At 44.4% G+C, this 14,743-nt stretch overlaps 3 protein-coding genes across 3 annotated transcripts in view; 2 read left to right on the forward strand and 1 right to left on the reverse strand.

Annotated features, from left to right (window-relative positions):
• Positions 1 to 12,683, forward strand: part of LOC115771709 (serine-rich adhesin for platelets) — a 38,948-nt gene extending 26,265 nt beyond the window's left edge. Inside the window, exons 3-7 of the mRNA XM_030717528.1 lie at positions 1,309 to 1,347; positions 2,641 to 2,838; positions 2,899 to 3,153; positions 3,215 to 11,015; positions 11,077 to 12,683. Of these exons, the coding sequence (XP_030573388.1) occupies positions 1,309 to 1,347; positions 2,641 to 2,838; positions 2,899 to 3,153; positions 3,215 to 11,015; positions 11,077 to 11,179 (8,396 nt within the window). The 3' untranslated portion in view covers positions 11,180 to 12,683. The remainder of the gene's footprint in view (positions 1 to 1,308; positions 1,348 to 2,640; positions 2,839 to 2,898; positions 3,154 to 3,214; positions 11,016 to 11,076) is intronic.
• A 318-nt stretch (positions 12,684 to 13,001) lies between these two features.
• On the forward strand, positions 13,002 to 14,186 carry LOC115757685 (beta-1,4-galactosyltransferase 7). Its single transcript, XM_030698022.1, has 3 exons — positions 13,002 to 13,205; positions 13,261 to 13,840; positions 13,901 to 14,186. Exons 1-3 carry the CDS (start codon positions 13,103 to 13,105, stop codon positions 14,148 to 14,150), a joined length of 933 nt encoding a protein of 310 aa, XP_030553882.1. The 5' UTR covers positions 13,002 to 13,102; the 3' UTR covers positions 14,151 to 14,186.
• LOC115757686 (ER membrane protein complex subunit 6) lies at positions 14,178 to 14,703 on the reverse strand. The gene is made up of 2 exons (XM_030698023.1): positions 14,504 to 14,703; positions 14,178 to 14,439 (listed from the first exon to the last, which is right to left on the reverse strand). Exons 1-2 carry the CDS (start codon positions 14,634 to 14,636, stop codon positions 14,231 to 14,233), a joined length of 342 nt encoding a protein of 113 aa, XP_030553883.1. The 5' UTR covers positions 14,637 to 14,703; the 3' UTR covers positions 14,178 to 14,230.
• Positions 14,704 to 14,743: the final 40 nt, after the last annotated feature.

A 14,743-nucleotide genomic window follows, 5' to 3' on the forward strand; every position in this document is an offset into this window, starting at 1 on the left:
CCCCCCTTCGAGCCAAATTCTGCGCCCGCTTTGTCTCCTTCTCTCTCGCCCTCTCACTCTCTCCCTCCCTCTCTCTCTCTCTCTCTCTCTCTTTCCGTCCAGGCAGGCAATCCTTAACAGTTAATGTGTAAATTTTTATGCGTTGCCAGGTTCGGTCGTGGCTGTTGCTGTTCTTACCGCATAAAATGTAATTTACATCCGTTAGTTTGAATGAGTAAGTCGTTGCAGCAACAGCAGCAACAACATGCCGTAGCAACTGCCTCGCCATTGAAATTGCTACTCTGATTTGTTGCTGCTGCCGCTTCTACAGCTTAGAGCCTGCCTGCCTGCCTGCCTGCCTTTTGGCCAATATCATGCTTATGAGCACTTGCCGTTAGAATTCGCATTGTTATTTCGGATGTATTTCGTAGCCGAATTGCGGGTATTCTAAATTATATTGCTGCCGGGTAAATAGTAGCCGTAGCCACTCAATCAAGCGAAAATTAACATTTGAGATATGTGCAAAATTGTCAACCCTTCAACTAGGCACAATTAATCAAAGTTGGTCCAACAACAACAGCAACAACTATTCACAACAAAATGCAATTTGTCAAATCATTTAAGCTGCTGCTGTTGCTACTGCAGCATGTTGCTGTCGTGGTCGTGTAAACGCCACCGCAGCAACAAGTGGCCGCCAGTTGGCTGCCGCGCGCGTTGCCGGCTAACTGTCAGCTTAAACAATTTGTTTGAGCCATTTTTTAGCGACTCTCGCTGCAGTTGGCCCAGTGTGGGACACACACAGGGTAAGATCCTCCAGCTACGTGCCATTATTTGTTGCACTCTCTGTTGTTGTTAACGCTACGGCTACCTCTGCTGCAGGTTGCCGCTGCTGCTGAATTTTGATTATGTGGTAATAACACGTTGCACGCACACAAAGCCGAGCACTGCAACAGTTGCTGTTGTTGCTGCAATTTGCTGCCCGCTTGTTGCAGGCTGCTTGTTGCCAGTTGCCTGTTGCATGCTGGCCAGCGGCGGTCGGGCCCTGTTATCAGACGAGGCTGGCCTATCAACGAGAAGTTCGAATAGAAGACCAAGTCCAAGTGCCTCGACTTCGGCCTACGCAAGTTTGCAGCCACGTTTAATTTCAATTGCATGCAGGTACAATTAGAGGTCTGGCATTCGCTGTAATAGATAAATTAATTTATTATAGTCATGACGACTAACGGATATGGCCATCATAAAATTCTGCCGTAATCGAGAAAAATAGCTCTTACATTTCATAATACAATACAAATTAATTTGTTCCTTTTTTTTACATTTCTTTTGCAGCCCCACTGCAGGAATACACGGAAATACAACAGTACCCAGGTAAGTGAGAAGCCGCACAGATGAAAATACCCAAGAAATCCGATTAGATAATCAATGAAAAAAGTTTGACAGGGATTAAGTAAAAGCTTATAATTCATTTATGATGTGGAATCAAAGCATTCACGTTAATTGATCCCCATTTTACAGCCACTTACCATTGCCCCGCGCCAAGCGGCTAATCAACCACAAAAGATCGGACCAATAGCTGACCCAAAGTTGTCATAAAAAGAGCAGAGCAGAACGTAGGGGGGACTGTGTACCGCATTATTAGGCTGTTAGCTGAGGTGTGAAAAAATACCCGAATGAAATGAGAATGCGCCAGCTGTCGAGCAAATACCCTGTAACTGACATATATGCATGCTATGCTAAGAAATTATAGATATTGATAGATAATGCTTTCGAAATAATAAAGCAAAAGTTCTTAATGCCAACATTGGTAAAGATAATGCTATTAATGGCTTAAGATATTAAAAATTAAAAAATAATTTATAAAAAAGTCCCACTTTTCTAAATATCTAACTCTTGTAAGAGTTATTTATATTTGAATTCGGAAGGGACATATTTTGTTCTTAAGTTGGGATTCTGTATAATAAAACTAGGCATTGCCTATTTTATCAGTGTAAAACGTAAATATAGTACAAATAAAATGTCTACAGGGTATTTAAAACAAAATGAAACATAAAGAAATAAACGCTTTTTTACGAGCTTTATGTTGAAAACGTGAGCTCCAGACAGCGACACCAAAGATTTCAATCAAAAATTGTCTAGCCAACAAGTCAGCGGCACAGGCCAACAACACAAATGGTAGTCAGAGCTGGGGCTGGACGGAAACACGTTAGCGGGGAGCTGCTGCAAGTTGCGCTTAACGTGTTAATAATGTGATTTGAAATTTATTGCGGGTGGACGCCAGTAAATTAGGTAGCCCAGTACCAGTGTCAGTAACCAGTAGCCATAGACGAGACGTACGTATGTTAAACGTTGCTCGGCGCCTGAGTTGTGTGTGTTTAACGACTCTGATGAGCAATAAAAGATATCTATAGCTGCACGTATTATGACAGTTGATGGCGCTGGGCCTTAATTTATGGCCGAAACGACACAGTGGCACACATGAGCTAGTTAAGACTTGGCTTGAATGCATAACTGATGCTAGGGAACTAACTGCTAGTATTACTTGCACTGTCATATATTAAGTAGTTGAGGAAGGCATTGTTTGGGGCGATGGTTCCCAGGGCTGCTCCAGTTATGGCTAGATGGGTTGGTAATGAATCGCAACTTTCTTTTCGCTTATTGCAGAGGGCTGCTACTACAACTATGCGCATTACAATGAAGGTGACCGCATCATGACCAATGAGCCGTGTCTCAACTGCACCTGCCACAATCGCATGCTCATGTGCTATCTGCGCGTCTGCCCGTTCACCAAGCCCATTGGTCACGATTGCATTGTGGAGAAGCGCGAGGATCAGTGCTGTCCCATCATAACCTGTCCAGAGGGTAAGCTCTATAAGCTATATTTCTATAGCTAGATATTTTAACTACGTGTTGCTATTGCAGTTCCTGTGGACGTGCCTTATCATACTCCTGAGCCTGGCACCGAACTGAGCATACCCGAGAAGTTTGGCTGCAGCATTGAGGAGAAGTTCTATCCGGAAGGCGCCCAGGTGCCATCGAATCCCAACAAGCCATGCGAGCTTTGCTACTGCATTAACAATCAGACCAAATGCGTTATGCAGGAGTGCACCCTACATGTGGACGGCTGCACACCCATATACAACAAAGGCTCTTGTTGTCCCGTGCGCTACAGTTGCGGTAAGTAGATGAAGGATTGGGTTCTTAAAAGCAAATTTTGATTTCACATTATTCTTTGCAGATCACGAAAATGATGTTCTTGAGCTGGAGGATCAGTCGACGACGACGACCACGGTTCGTCCAACGACTGGCTTTATTTTAACCTCAACCATGACACCAGCCGTGTCTACGGATTGCATCCACAATGGCAAGAACTTTGCGGATGGTGCCTCCATCAAGGGCAAGAATGCTTGCGAGCATTGTTACTGCATGCGCGGCGATATTGTGTGTGCCGTCCAAGAGTGCGAGATGCCCATGAGTACGACTAGTGGTAAAGCCTGCCGTGCCATGCCAGCCGCCGAGGGCGAGTGCTGTCCCAGCAATTACATTTGCGAGGATGACAGTGCCACGACTGAAATCATTGAGGTTACTACCCAGGAGGTTAGCCGGGATGAGGCGACTGTTACCACAGCAACGCCTGTCAAGGATATACATGGTGAAATACCCAAGGAAGATGTTGATCTTCAAGAGCACATTGATGATGAGGAGAAGGATAAGGATGTGGCCACAGAGAGTCCAGCAGAGGAAGTCGGCAGCGGCGAGGTTGATCAAGAGTACACTACGGCTGCTCCTGTGCATGACGATAAGATTAAGGAGAAAGAGCCTGAGACCTCTACTATCGGTGCTGATAATAGAATTGATATACCAGCTGAATCATCGCCGGCAACGCCTGTCGAGGAAGGCAGTGGCGAGGAGGATATTATTAAGGCCACTACTCCACGAACACAGGAAGCTGTTAAGCCTGCCGAGCCAACTAAGGAAGGTAGCGGTGAAGATAAGGTTCCAACTGCTGCTGAGGAAGGTAGCGGTGAAGACGAAGATATTACAGCCACGTCTCCAGTGTCTTCTACAGAAACAAGCTATGAAAGTGAGCAAGAAATTGTTAAGCCTACAACACCTGTTTCTGAAGTCCGTCCTGATGAAGATGGTCAAGAGGCTACTACTTCCAAAGTGCAGATTAGCGAGGAGGAGGATGCCGCCAAGGGTACAACTCCAGCTGGAGATTTTGGCGACAAGGAAGATGTCAGTAAGATTACAACTCCAGCTTCAGAGGTTATCGTTCAGGAAGATGTTGCCGAAGGTACAACACCAGCTGAAGACATTAGCGATAAGGAAGATGCCGCCAAGGGTACAACTCCAGCTGGAGATTTTGGCGACAAGGAAGATGTCAGTAAGAGTACAACTCCAGCTTCAGAGGTTAGCGTTCAGGAAGATGTTGCCGAAGGTACAACACCAGCTGAAGACATTAGCAAAAAGCAAGATGTTGCCAAGGCTACAACTCCAGCTACAGATGTTAGTGATAAGCAAGATGTTGCCAAGGATACGACTCCAGCTACAGAGGAGGAAGATACTAGTAAGGCGACAACTCCAGCCAAGGAAGTCAGTGGTGAGGAAGATATTGTCAAGGATACAACTCCTGCTGGAGAAGAAAGTCTTGATGAGGATACTAGTAAGCCGAGCGTTTCTGCCGGAGATGAAATTGCTGAAGAAGATACTGTTAAGGCTACAACTCCTGCTGCAGATATTAGCGATGACAAGGATATTGTTAAGGCTACAACTTCTGCTGCAGTTGTTAGTGATGACAAAGAGGACAAGGCGACAACTTCTGCTACAGATACTAGTGATGAAAAGGATATTGACAAGGCCACGACTGTTTCTGCAGATATTAGTGCTGACAAGGAACAAAAGCCAACAACTCCTGCTACAGATGTTAGTGGTGAGGAAGATACTGTTAAAGCGACTACTCCAGCCAAGGAAGTCAGTGGTGAGGAGGATATTGCCAAGGCTACAACTCCTGCTGCAGATGTTAGTGATGACCAGGAAAATACGGCGACAACTGCTGTCGCAGAAGATAAGGATATTGTTAAAGTTACAACTCCTACTCAAGACGTCCGTGCAGAAGATGAAATTGTCAAGGGTACAACTCCTGCTGAAGAAGAACCAGTTGATAGAGATACTGAGAAAGCTACAACTCCTGCTGGAGAGGTTGGTGGTGAAGAGGATATTGTCCAGGCCACGACTCCTGCGGATCAAGCTAGCACTCAGAAAGACAAGGAGGCTGTTAAGCCCATCGAAGGAGCCAGCGATGACGAAGGAATCATTTCAAGCACAACGTCCCCTGAGGATACCAGCGTCGAAGAGGATAAGATTAAGGCTTCTACTCCTGCCATTGAGACAATCAAGTCTACCACACCAAAAACTGAAGAGGATCAGACTGAAGCAGCTGAAAGCTCTACCGACAAAGATGCCGCCAAAGAAGAAGACGAAATTGTACCGGCAACAACAGCGGCTCCTCATATTCTTTCCTCCACTACTGAAGGCATCAGTGATCAAGATAGTACAGAAAGCACATCAGAAGAAGAGAAGCCTGTCGTACACAGTACAACAATTGCGCCCAAGCAACCGGAGGACAAGGAAGAACAACCGATCACAGTGTCCTCAGTTGAAAGTGATGAGAAGGAAGCAGAGGAAGCAGAGGATCACACTGAGCAAACCAAAAAAGATGAGAAAGAGACATCAACTGAAGAGACTGATAAATTCACAACTGTCAAAGCAGAAATGGACATTCTGTCATCTACCAGTGCACCACTTGATAAGCAGCCTTCAGAGCAGCCCAGTATTGCCACCGACAAGGATAAGGATGAAGACCAAACTACTCAAGCAGTGCCTGTCAAGTCAGATATTGCTCCTGCTGTCATTGAAGCTGATCAAAGTACTGCCAGACCAGACAAAAGCGAGGAAGGCACAACTGATAAGCCGCCAGCAGTTTATCTGCCTCCTGTTTCAGAAGGTACTGACTCTACGGAGAGAATTGACACCAGCACCGAAATCCCAGAATCAAGTGAAGAAGATATTACTGCATCTACGTCAGAGGAGGAATCGCCTGAACCAGCCAAGGTTACACCTGAAAAAACAGGCGCCGCGGATGAATTCGCTGCAGAGAAAACTACATTGGCACCCACTAGGGATGAGGAGACCACAGCAGCATCCATGCCTGACATGCAGCTGCCAGCTGCTATACCAGGAGAAGGCGACTGCTTGGTCGAAGGCAAAACCTATGCCAACAATACCGATGTGCCAGCAACAACTCCTTGCGATGTATCGTGCAAATGCATTAGCAGCATTGTGTCCTGTAAGTCAATGGAATGCAAAATTCCCGACGATCGTGAGAACTGTGTTCTGGCTACCGATCTGCTTGACGGCTGCTGCCCAACTTATATTTGTGAAGCTGATTCCTCAACAGCGAAGGCCGATGAAAGTACTGATGAGAGCAAGTCAACAACTATCAAGCCTGAATCAAGCACAAAGCCTGCTGATAGAGTTGATGATGAACTGGAGTCTACTAGCACTCAACAAATACCACAGGATGTCATTATGCCTTCTGGCATTACTGAGCAGCCATTATCACACGTTAAGCCCGATGAAGAAATCCCATCCGTTACCACAACTATTCCCGTAGTAGATGAAGTCACAACGCCTAAAGATATCAAGAAGCCGATAGCTGAAGAACTTCCTACTGAAGAAGAAGCAGATATAATTGTAGGTGCTACTGCCGCTCCTGAAATCATAAAAGAAGTTCAGACGCCTGCCGAGAAAGACCACACACCGGAAGATGGCGCTCATAAGCAAACTGCAGAACCAACAACTGAGGAAACTGGCAAGCAGCCAGCACAGGAACCAACTACAACACCCGCTTCCACTACAGATGAGTCCAAAAAGGAGACCGAAGATACTACGGACACTACGACCATTGCTCCTATTGAATTGGACGAAGAGAAACCAACTAAAGAGGAGAAGCCCGCTGACGAAAGGGTGGAAGTCCCAGAAGGCGCAATCGAAGACAAGATTTCTGCAACTACCATTGCTCCTACATCTGAGGAAGCATCCACAGAATCTGAGGAAGAGCCCTCATCTACTGAGGCGCATGTCGCTGATGTTGATAAGAGACCAGTTGAGGATGCTGAAAAGATCCCCGCATCGTCGATTGCCACACCATCTGAAGCTGAGAAAGTCACAACATTGGTTCCACCTACTGATGCTTCTAAGCCTTCTGAAAGCACTGAAGACAGCGTTTCTGCGACAACTCTTCGCCCTGAAACTGAAGAAGATCAAGACACTAAGAAACTGCATATTCCATTGCCAACTACAGAGATACCAGCTGAGTCGGAGGAAGATGCAAAGAAACCTGCCGATGAAGAAACAAGTACTGAGGCTGATATTGACAAGAAACCAGCCCAGGAATCGCAAATTACAACCAAGGCTCCGAAAACGGAAGAAGATAAAGGAACATCTGATGATATATCCACTTCTGCTCCAGCTGATAGCAAGGATCAAGATGAAACTACTGGCTCTCCCATTACAGATGATGAAGAAGAGGTTTCGAGCACAGAAAAGGCTGAACATGAAGAGAAAGATGTCGAGAAAGAAACTACTGTTGCGCCATCCACCGAAGACGAAGTCTCTAAGGTTACCAAGCTTCCTGAAGATGAATCCGAATCAGTCCCAACAACAACCATTGGTTCAGCAGCACAGGCAGATGAGAAGAAACCAATCGAAAAAGAAACTCCAGCAATCGCAACCGTTGAGGATGAAATTAAGCCCGAGGCGAAGCCTTCAGTTACTGTGGCCCCAACTGATGCAGACAAGGAAGAGTCTACAGAGCCATCTGTCACTATCTCACCAACTAGGGATACATCTGGTCCTACTTCCATCAGCCCTGCACCTGAGAAACCAACAGAAGACAAATTTGACGAGGAAACTGTTTCAACTGACGCTCCTGTTATTGATGTTTCTAAGAAACCGGAAGATGAGAAGATTCCATTCGTACCTTCGTCTACTGAGAAAGACCTGGAACCATCAATCCAAACATCTACACCATCAGATAAGAAGACTCAAGACGACCAAATTGACATTGCTACAGATGTTGTTCCCACTGATGAAGATGAAAAGCCATCAACAGAGTCTTCAAGTGAAGAGGATGAGCAAACGGCGCATACTACAGATAAGCCACAAGCTCCAGGGGATACAATTACATCTTCAACGTCTGCACCATCCACCCAAGATGAAGAACATAAGGTGCCAGATCATGATGCCGAAGAAGATGCCATCACAACTGCAGCTCCCTCCATCCAAGATGACACAAAGAAGGCATCCGAAGAAGAATACACTTCGACACCTTTGGAGATTGATGTGGATACAAAGCTTATTACTACCATTGCTCCAAGCACTGCAGACAAAGAAGCAGAGGAGCCATCTAGCGAAACTACATCTACCCAACGACCGACCACAAAGGGAGAGCAGGAAACACCAGAGGACAAAATTGATGCTACCACTGTTGCTCCTAGTTCCGAAGATGAAGCAAGACCGTCAGACAAGCCAATTGACATAGAAATTCCTGTGGAGTCGACTGATGCACCATTGGGAGCTGCATCTACAGAATCTGTTGAATTACCCGAAGATAAAATTTCTTCAACAACTGCGCATTCTCAGCCCGAAAAGGCCACCGAAACAGCCACAAAGATTCCAGCCGTTGTTGATTTTGAAGAATTGGACAAATACACCACAGTTGCGACTTCTCTTGAAGAAGAACCTTCTAAGCCATTCGATGAAGAGTCAACCTCTTCTGATGAAGAGGCAGACACCCACTCTAAAACCACCATTGCGCCACAGGTTTCCGACAAAAAGAAATTACCACCATTGCCTACACCTCCATCAACAAGTAAGCCAGAAGAGGACATCAAGAAGCCAGTTACTTCTGAAAGCGAAATGGAGCAGGAGACTGACCTCACCACTCAGCCTCCATCTTCTGTGGAAAAAGACGAACATATTTCCAATGAGGTACTTCCGACAGCAACGCCTGCTGACGGTAAATCAGATTCAACAACGATTGCACCAGCCGAAGAGGATATTGTTAAGAAACCAACTGATGATGAAGTTCAACCTAAGCCAGAAGATAGCTACACCACAGTTCCTCCATCTGCCGGCAGCGAAGAGCCATCCGAGAAGGAACCATCCCCAACCCCAGCTCCAGCAAAGGATGAGCTCGAAGAAGGTGAAGAAATTGACTCTACAACCGAGCGTCCAGCTGAAGAAACAGAGAAACAGCCTATCGATAAGATTGCCTCCACTGTTTCTCCTTCTGAAGTGGAAAGCGAGCACCCAACTACAGCCGCTGCGGTTTCTATCAAGGCAGACGCTACTACGCCGGCTGCTGATGACAAGATTGATGTCAGTACGGCTTCACCTGCGGTTGCTGAAGATGATGATACAGAGGGTACCACAGTGCGAACACCTAGTGAACAGGGCACCATTGAGGACACAACAACACCCAAGACCGATGAGGAAAAAGAACCCGCTCGTGTTTCTACTACGCCTAAAACTCAAATTGCAGCTGACACTACGCTCACTCCAATTCATGTTCCTGATGCTGAAGAAATCGACACGAAGCCAATGGAAGATGTCATGTCACAAACTATTGCTCCTCAAACTGATGAAGAAAAAATTGAGGATGACGGATCTGCCACAACTTCTGCTGAAGATGCTGACAAGACTCCAGTTACAGTTGCTCCTGCTTCTCATGATGTTGAAGCAACCAGCGAAGTTAGCAAGAAGCCATCTGCAACAGAAGATGTGGGTGAGGAAACTACTGAGCCAGGTGCTGTCATACACGAAGACACCACAGATCAAGTTGCTGGTGCCAAGCTGAAGCCACCAACACCAGCGCCGACAACAGACGAAATCCCCACTAAGGCACCTGTGGAGGAAGATGAATTTGTGGCACAGACTGCGCAAACAGATCTCGAGAAGGAGACCCCAATTAAATTAACTGAGGCTCCAGAGTCTGACGATCATACTGATAAGCCATCCGACACAGAAAAGTCTACCGTGCCACCAACTGTTAAACCAAGCTTAGATTCTACCGAGGAGGATGAAGAGTCGGTTGAGTCGGAGGAGGGGCATACCCCTGCATCAGAGGATACGCATAAGCAAGAAGAAAGTGCTGAATCCACCGAATCTGAGGAGGGCGTTACTGAGCCAGCTGAAAAGAAACCTGGACACGACGAGGCCGAAGTCCCAGCTGTAGTCTCAGAGATACCACACACATCAGCTGCACCTGCTGCTCATGATGAAGCATCGACGGAGGCATCCAGCGAAGAAACAGCTACCGTACACCCAGATATTGCCAGTATTACAACGCTCCATCCACTGTTCGCACAGCACCTTACCAGCACTACAAAGGCCCCATCCATCGACGATAGACTGGGAGATGGAGAAACTGAAGCAGCACCAACCAAGCAGACCACTGAGACAACGACAACAGAATCTCCGCTCACAACAACCTCAACATCCAGCCCACAACACGAACCCATTACACCGCCTACCTATGGTCACCAGCCCCAGTACCCATCTTATCCCGAGGACGAATACGACGAAGAGGAGGTATTTGGCCCAGGTACCTGCCGCTATGCTGGCAAAATCTACGTGTCTGCTCAGCAAATCCCACGCGACGATCCTTGCGATTTCTGCTTCTGCTTCAGAAGCGACATCATCTGCTTGCAGCAATCTTGCCCGCCTCCAATTGCTGGCTGTCATGAGGAGCCAATTTCTGGCTTCTGTTGTCCCCGATACGAGTGTCCCGTGTCCATGGCCGCTGTGCTCAATATAACGACAAGTACGACAACCACAAGCACCACACTGCCACCGCATTTCCTGAACTACTCCCACGGCGATGCTGTGCAACACACTGGCTGTCTCATTAACGGCCGTTCGTATAAGGTGGGCGAACCTATCGAATCGACGAGTGGTCCCTGCATCAGCTGCACGTAAGTACACAGCCTATTATCCAAATAGAATTCAACTTATCGACTCTTCATTGAATTTCAGTTGTGGTGGCGATGGCAAGATGAAATGCGACCCACAGCAATGCGTTCCGGAGCCAACAATGCAGCAAGTGATGGCTGCTGTTGCGTCTGGGCGTAAAAGATGAACCACCAGCCATGCATACTAAATATAATTTTAACTAATTTTTAAGCACAGCAAACAAACAATCACAAAACAGATAAACAAACAGCCCAAATTGCACCCACAGAGCTGCATTCCTCACGTTTTTTGAAGGAGCAAGAACAATTTTAAAAAAAAAATATCGACTCAGAAATAGACACAGAAACAGAAGATATAAAAAAAAAAAAAAAAAAAACAAAAAAAACGAAGGTGCCAAAACTGGTGAAATTATTGCGACCCACTTAATTAGATCCAAATAATATCAGATCGAACGGAATGAAAATTTGTAAACCTTGATTTGCCGATAGATATTCGCACTTTTTCAATTGATTTTCAATTTGTTTCGGATTAGGTTACGTGACGAAGCAACCAGTGATATTGTACTGTATACATAGTATAGGTGCAATTAATTTAGAACGCGCTCACTAAAAATGAATTACTTATGTATTTGAAACAACCCCATATAACAGACCATAGCAGCGTACGATGCGCCTTGTAAAGTCGTTCATTGTGGGACCCTAGAAAATGCGATCGCTTTCAGGAGACTCAAACCTAACCCGACATTTTGGTTGCACAATCAATGACTTTACGAAGCCCCAACGATTGACTATGGAAAAGCCGTTTCTTTTTGTTTGTTTTAATAGCAATACTTTTCTTCAATGCGCTTTTATAGTATTTTAGTCATCTTATTTTAAACATTATTATTTTTTGTGTATTATTGTTGCTTCTAGTCTTCTTTTGTTGTAAGAGCAACGAAATCCGCCTAACACACGCGCAAAATGAGATCAAATCAGATCAGTTCAATTGAGTTGAGATATTGATATCTTCTATCAACTTTCCCAAGCTTTTATACTTTTATATACAATATGTGTAAAATGAAGAAACGAACGAAACTAGTTTTTATAGCAATTTTACAAGCGAACCACGAATTGCATAGTTTTTAACGGATTGAATTTAAAGTTTATGTCATTGCATTTGCGCCACCCACGCACAAATCCATCTGTGGTAGGAAAGAAAAGTAATTTAACTAGAGAGTTTTTTAAAGTCAACTGACAACGGAAACTAAACAAGCAATCGAAACCACTGTAGGCTATTGCTATTGCTCGACTGATTGAAAAGTGCACAAAAACAGTAGATATTGAAGTAGTCAATAATTTTGTATATTTTTTTTAAGATTTCAGCATACCGATTTGGTATTAACACAAACCCTGTAACATCAATATACATACATACATATGTCAGAAATTTCAATCGCTTGAGCTTTAGAGGTACGCTGAAAATTCGAAGCGTTATTAAAACACAATAAATATGAACAACAATTAGATTTATATAATCTCTAAATATAGTTACAGTTTTTAAGTATTTAACTATAAAAATAAATAAATAAATTTTAATGTAGAACTTATTTATTTTATATGTCTTTTAAGAACAGCTCTTGTGTTTCCGTAATTATCGTAATTTATATGCAAGCTTTCTTTGTAATCTTATAAATAAATACAACGCTTTTTATTGAAATGTACATCTGGGAAGTTTTATATGGAAGCACATATTTTGCCTTACTAAAGAATAGAGAGGTGTTTTAGATACTGGATTTTTTTTGATTCGTTTGTTGTTTCTAGACGCCACGCCTGATGTCAGCGTATAAAATTAATGAACTGGATTTTAAGCAAGAAAGTCTTTAATAACGGCTATTTCAAATTTTGAACATTTGATTCATCATTACAAGTTATTATCGATAGCTCTTGTCGAGTAACCATTCTTGTTATCGAAAAGAGTGCCATCACCAAAGGCAGCCGAAAACAGCTGAGCAATAAAATTCAGGCACCTAAACAAGAGCCAATATTTGTCATTTATATGGCGTGACGTAGTTAAGACACATAACTAAACATTTAGAATTAGAATAGCATAAATGAAAATGGTCAACATATCAACTATTAACTGGCTATTCGTGTGCGGCCTGTCCTTCTGTCTAGGCGGCATTGCAGTGCTCAGTTTCATGCCGCTCAGCTCAGGTAAAAGTATAAATATTTAATGTCTGAGTACAAATTGGCATATGTTTATTTTTAGACTGTATATGCCCGCTGAAGAACCCATTGAGTAGGCTTAATGCCGAGGAGCTAGCAAAGACGAAAACATTTACTAAATCTGCACATAAAATGGCAGTTTTGGTGCCATTTCGAGACCGATTCGAAGAGTTGCTTCAATTCGTGCCGCATCTGACGCAGTTTTTGCGTCGGCAGGGTGTCGAGCATCATATATTTGTGCTAAATCAAGTGGACAGATACCGATTCAATCGCGCCTCACTAATCAATGTTGGATTCCATTTCACCAGCGAAGTCTACGACTATATTGCCATGCATGACGTGGATTTGCTACCACTTAACAAGGATTTGTTATACGAGTATCCTAGCAGCCTGGGACCGCTGCACATTGCTGGGCCTAAGTTGCACCCAAAGTACCACTACGACAACTTTGTCGGCGGTATTCTGTTAGTGCGTCGTGAGCACTTCAAGCAGATGAACGGCATGTCAAACCAATACTGGGGATGGGGATTAGAGGACGACGAATTTTTCGTACGCATCAGGGACGCTGGTTTACAGGTTACACGTCCCCAAAACATTAAGACTGGCATCAACGATACTTTCAGGTAGTATTACAAGTATGTTGTACCCAAAATTCAGCTCCAGCAAAGATTTTTCCCTTACAGCCATATACACAATCGCCACCATCGTAAACGCGACACACAAAAGTGCTTCAATCAGAAGGAGATGACACGCAAAAGGGACCACAGCACGGGATTGAACAACGTCAACTACAAAATACTCAAAGTACATGATCTGTTGATCGATGGCGTGAACGTAACGATTCTTAATATATTGCTTGATTGTGATGCAAATAAAACGCCTTGGTGCGACTGTTCGGGAACAGCAGCAGCTGCTTCCGTCGTACAAACCTAGTTATAAATTGAAAACAACGAGTTTTCCGAACCTTAAGCTATGTTTATTTGTCTATTTGCATGGATGAAATGCACTGTTTGTTAGTAAACATGAACCATGCCATACAAGAATGTCCAAAAGAGCACGTAGGTGCAAAGGCCGCCCATGAATTGATTCGTCAATAGGTTTTTCCGGTTAATGAAATACTTGCGCCATTGGGTGCCCGACTTCATCAATACCAGAATCCACAGCACGAAAACGGACAAAAAGTAAAATAAGAAGCCAAGTGTTCCACTCAGTCCCAATATACCTAGAAGTAAATTGTGGATTACCAACAGCCCAAATTTAAATGAATGATAAATTAGGCAAATTACCAGCAGCGCAGCCCGAGATTGCGGCCATTGAGGTGCGACAATACTCGACCGCAGATATGTTGTTACGAATGGCGCTCTCACTGTACGCGACAATTTCGCCGGTTTTTGTAAGTTTTGTTTTCACACGGTTCATTCTATTTAATTTTTTCTTTCAGCACACCAAAATTACAATTATGTGCTGGTGTTTCTGGCAGTCACAAGTAACGGGAGAATATTGCCAGTCACGTTGACTGCCCACAA

Source organism: Drosophila novamexicana, unplaced genomic scaffold (genome assembly GCF_003285875.2).
Source record: "Drosophila novamexicana strain 15010-1031.04,08,12 unplaced genomic scaffold, DnovRS2.1 tig00000108-arrow-pilon, whole genome shotgun sequence".
NCBI lineage: Eukaryota > Metazoa > Arthropoda > Insecta > Diptera > Drosophilidae > Drosophila > Drosophila novamexicana.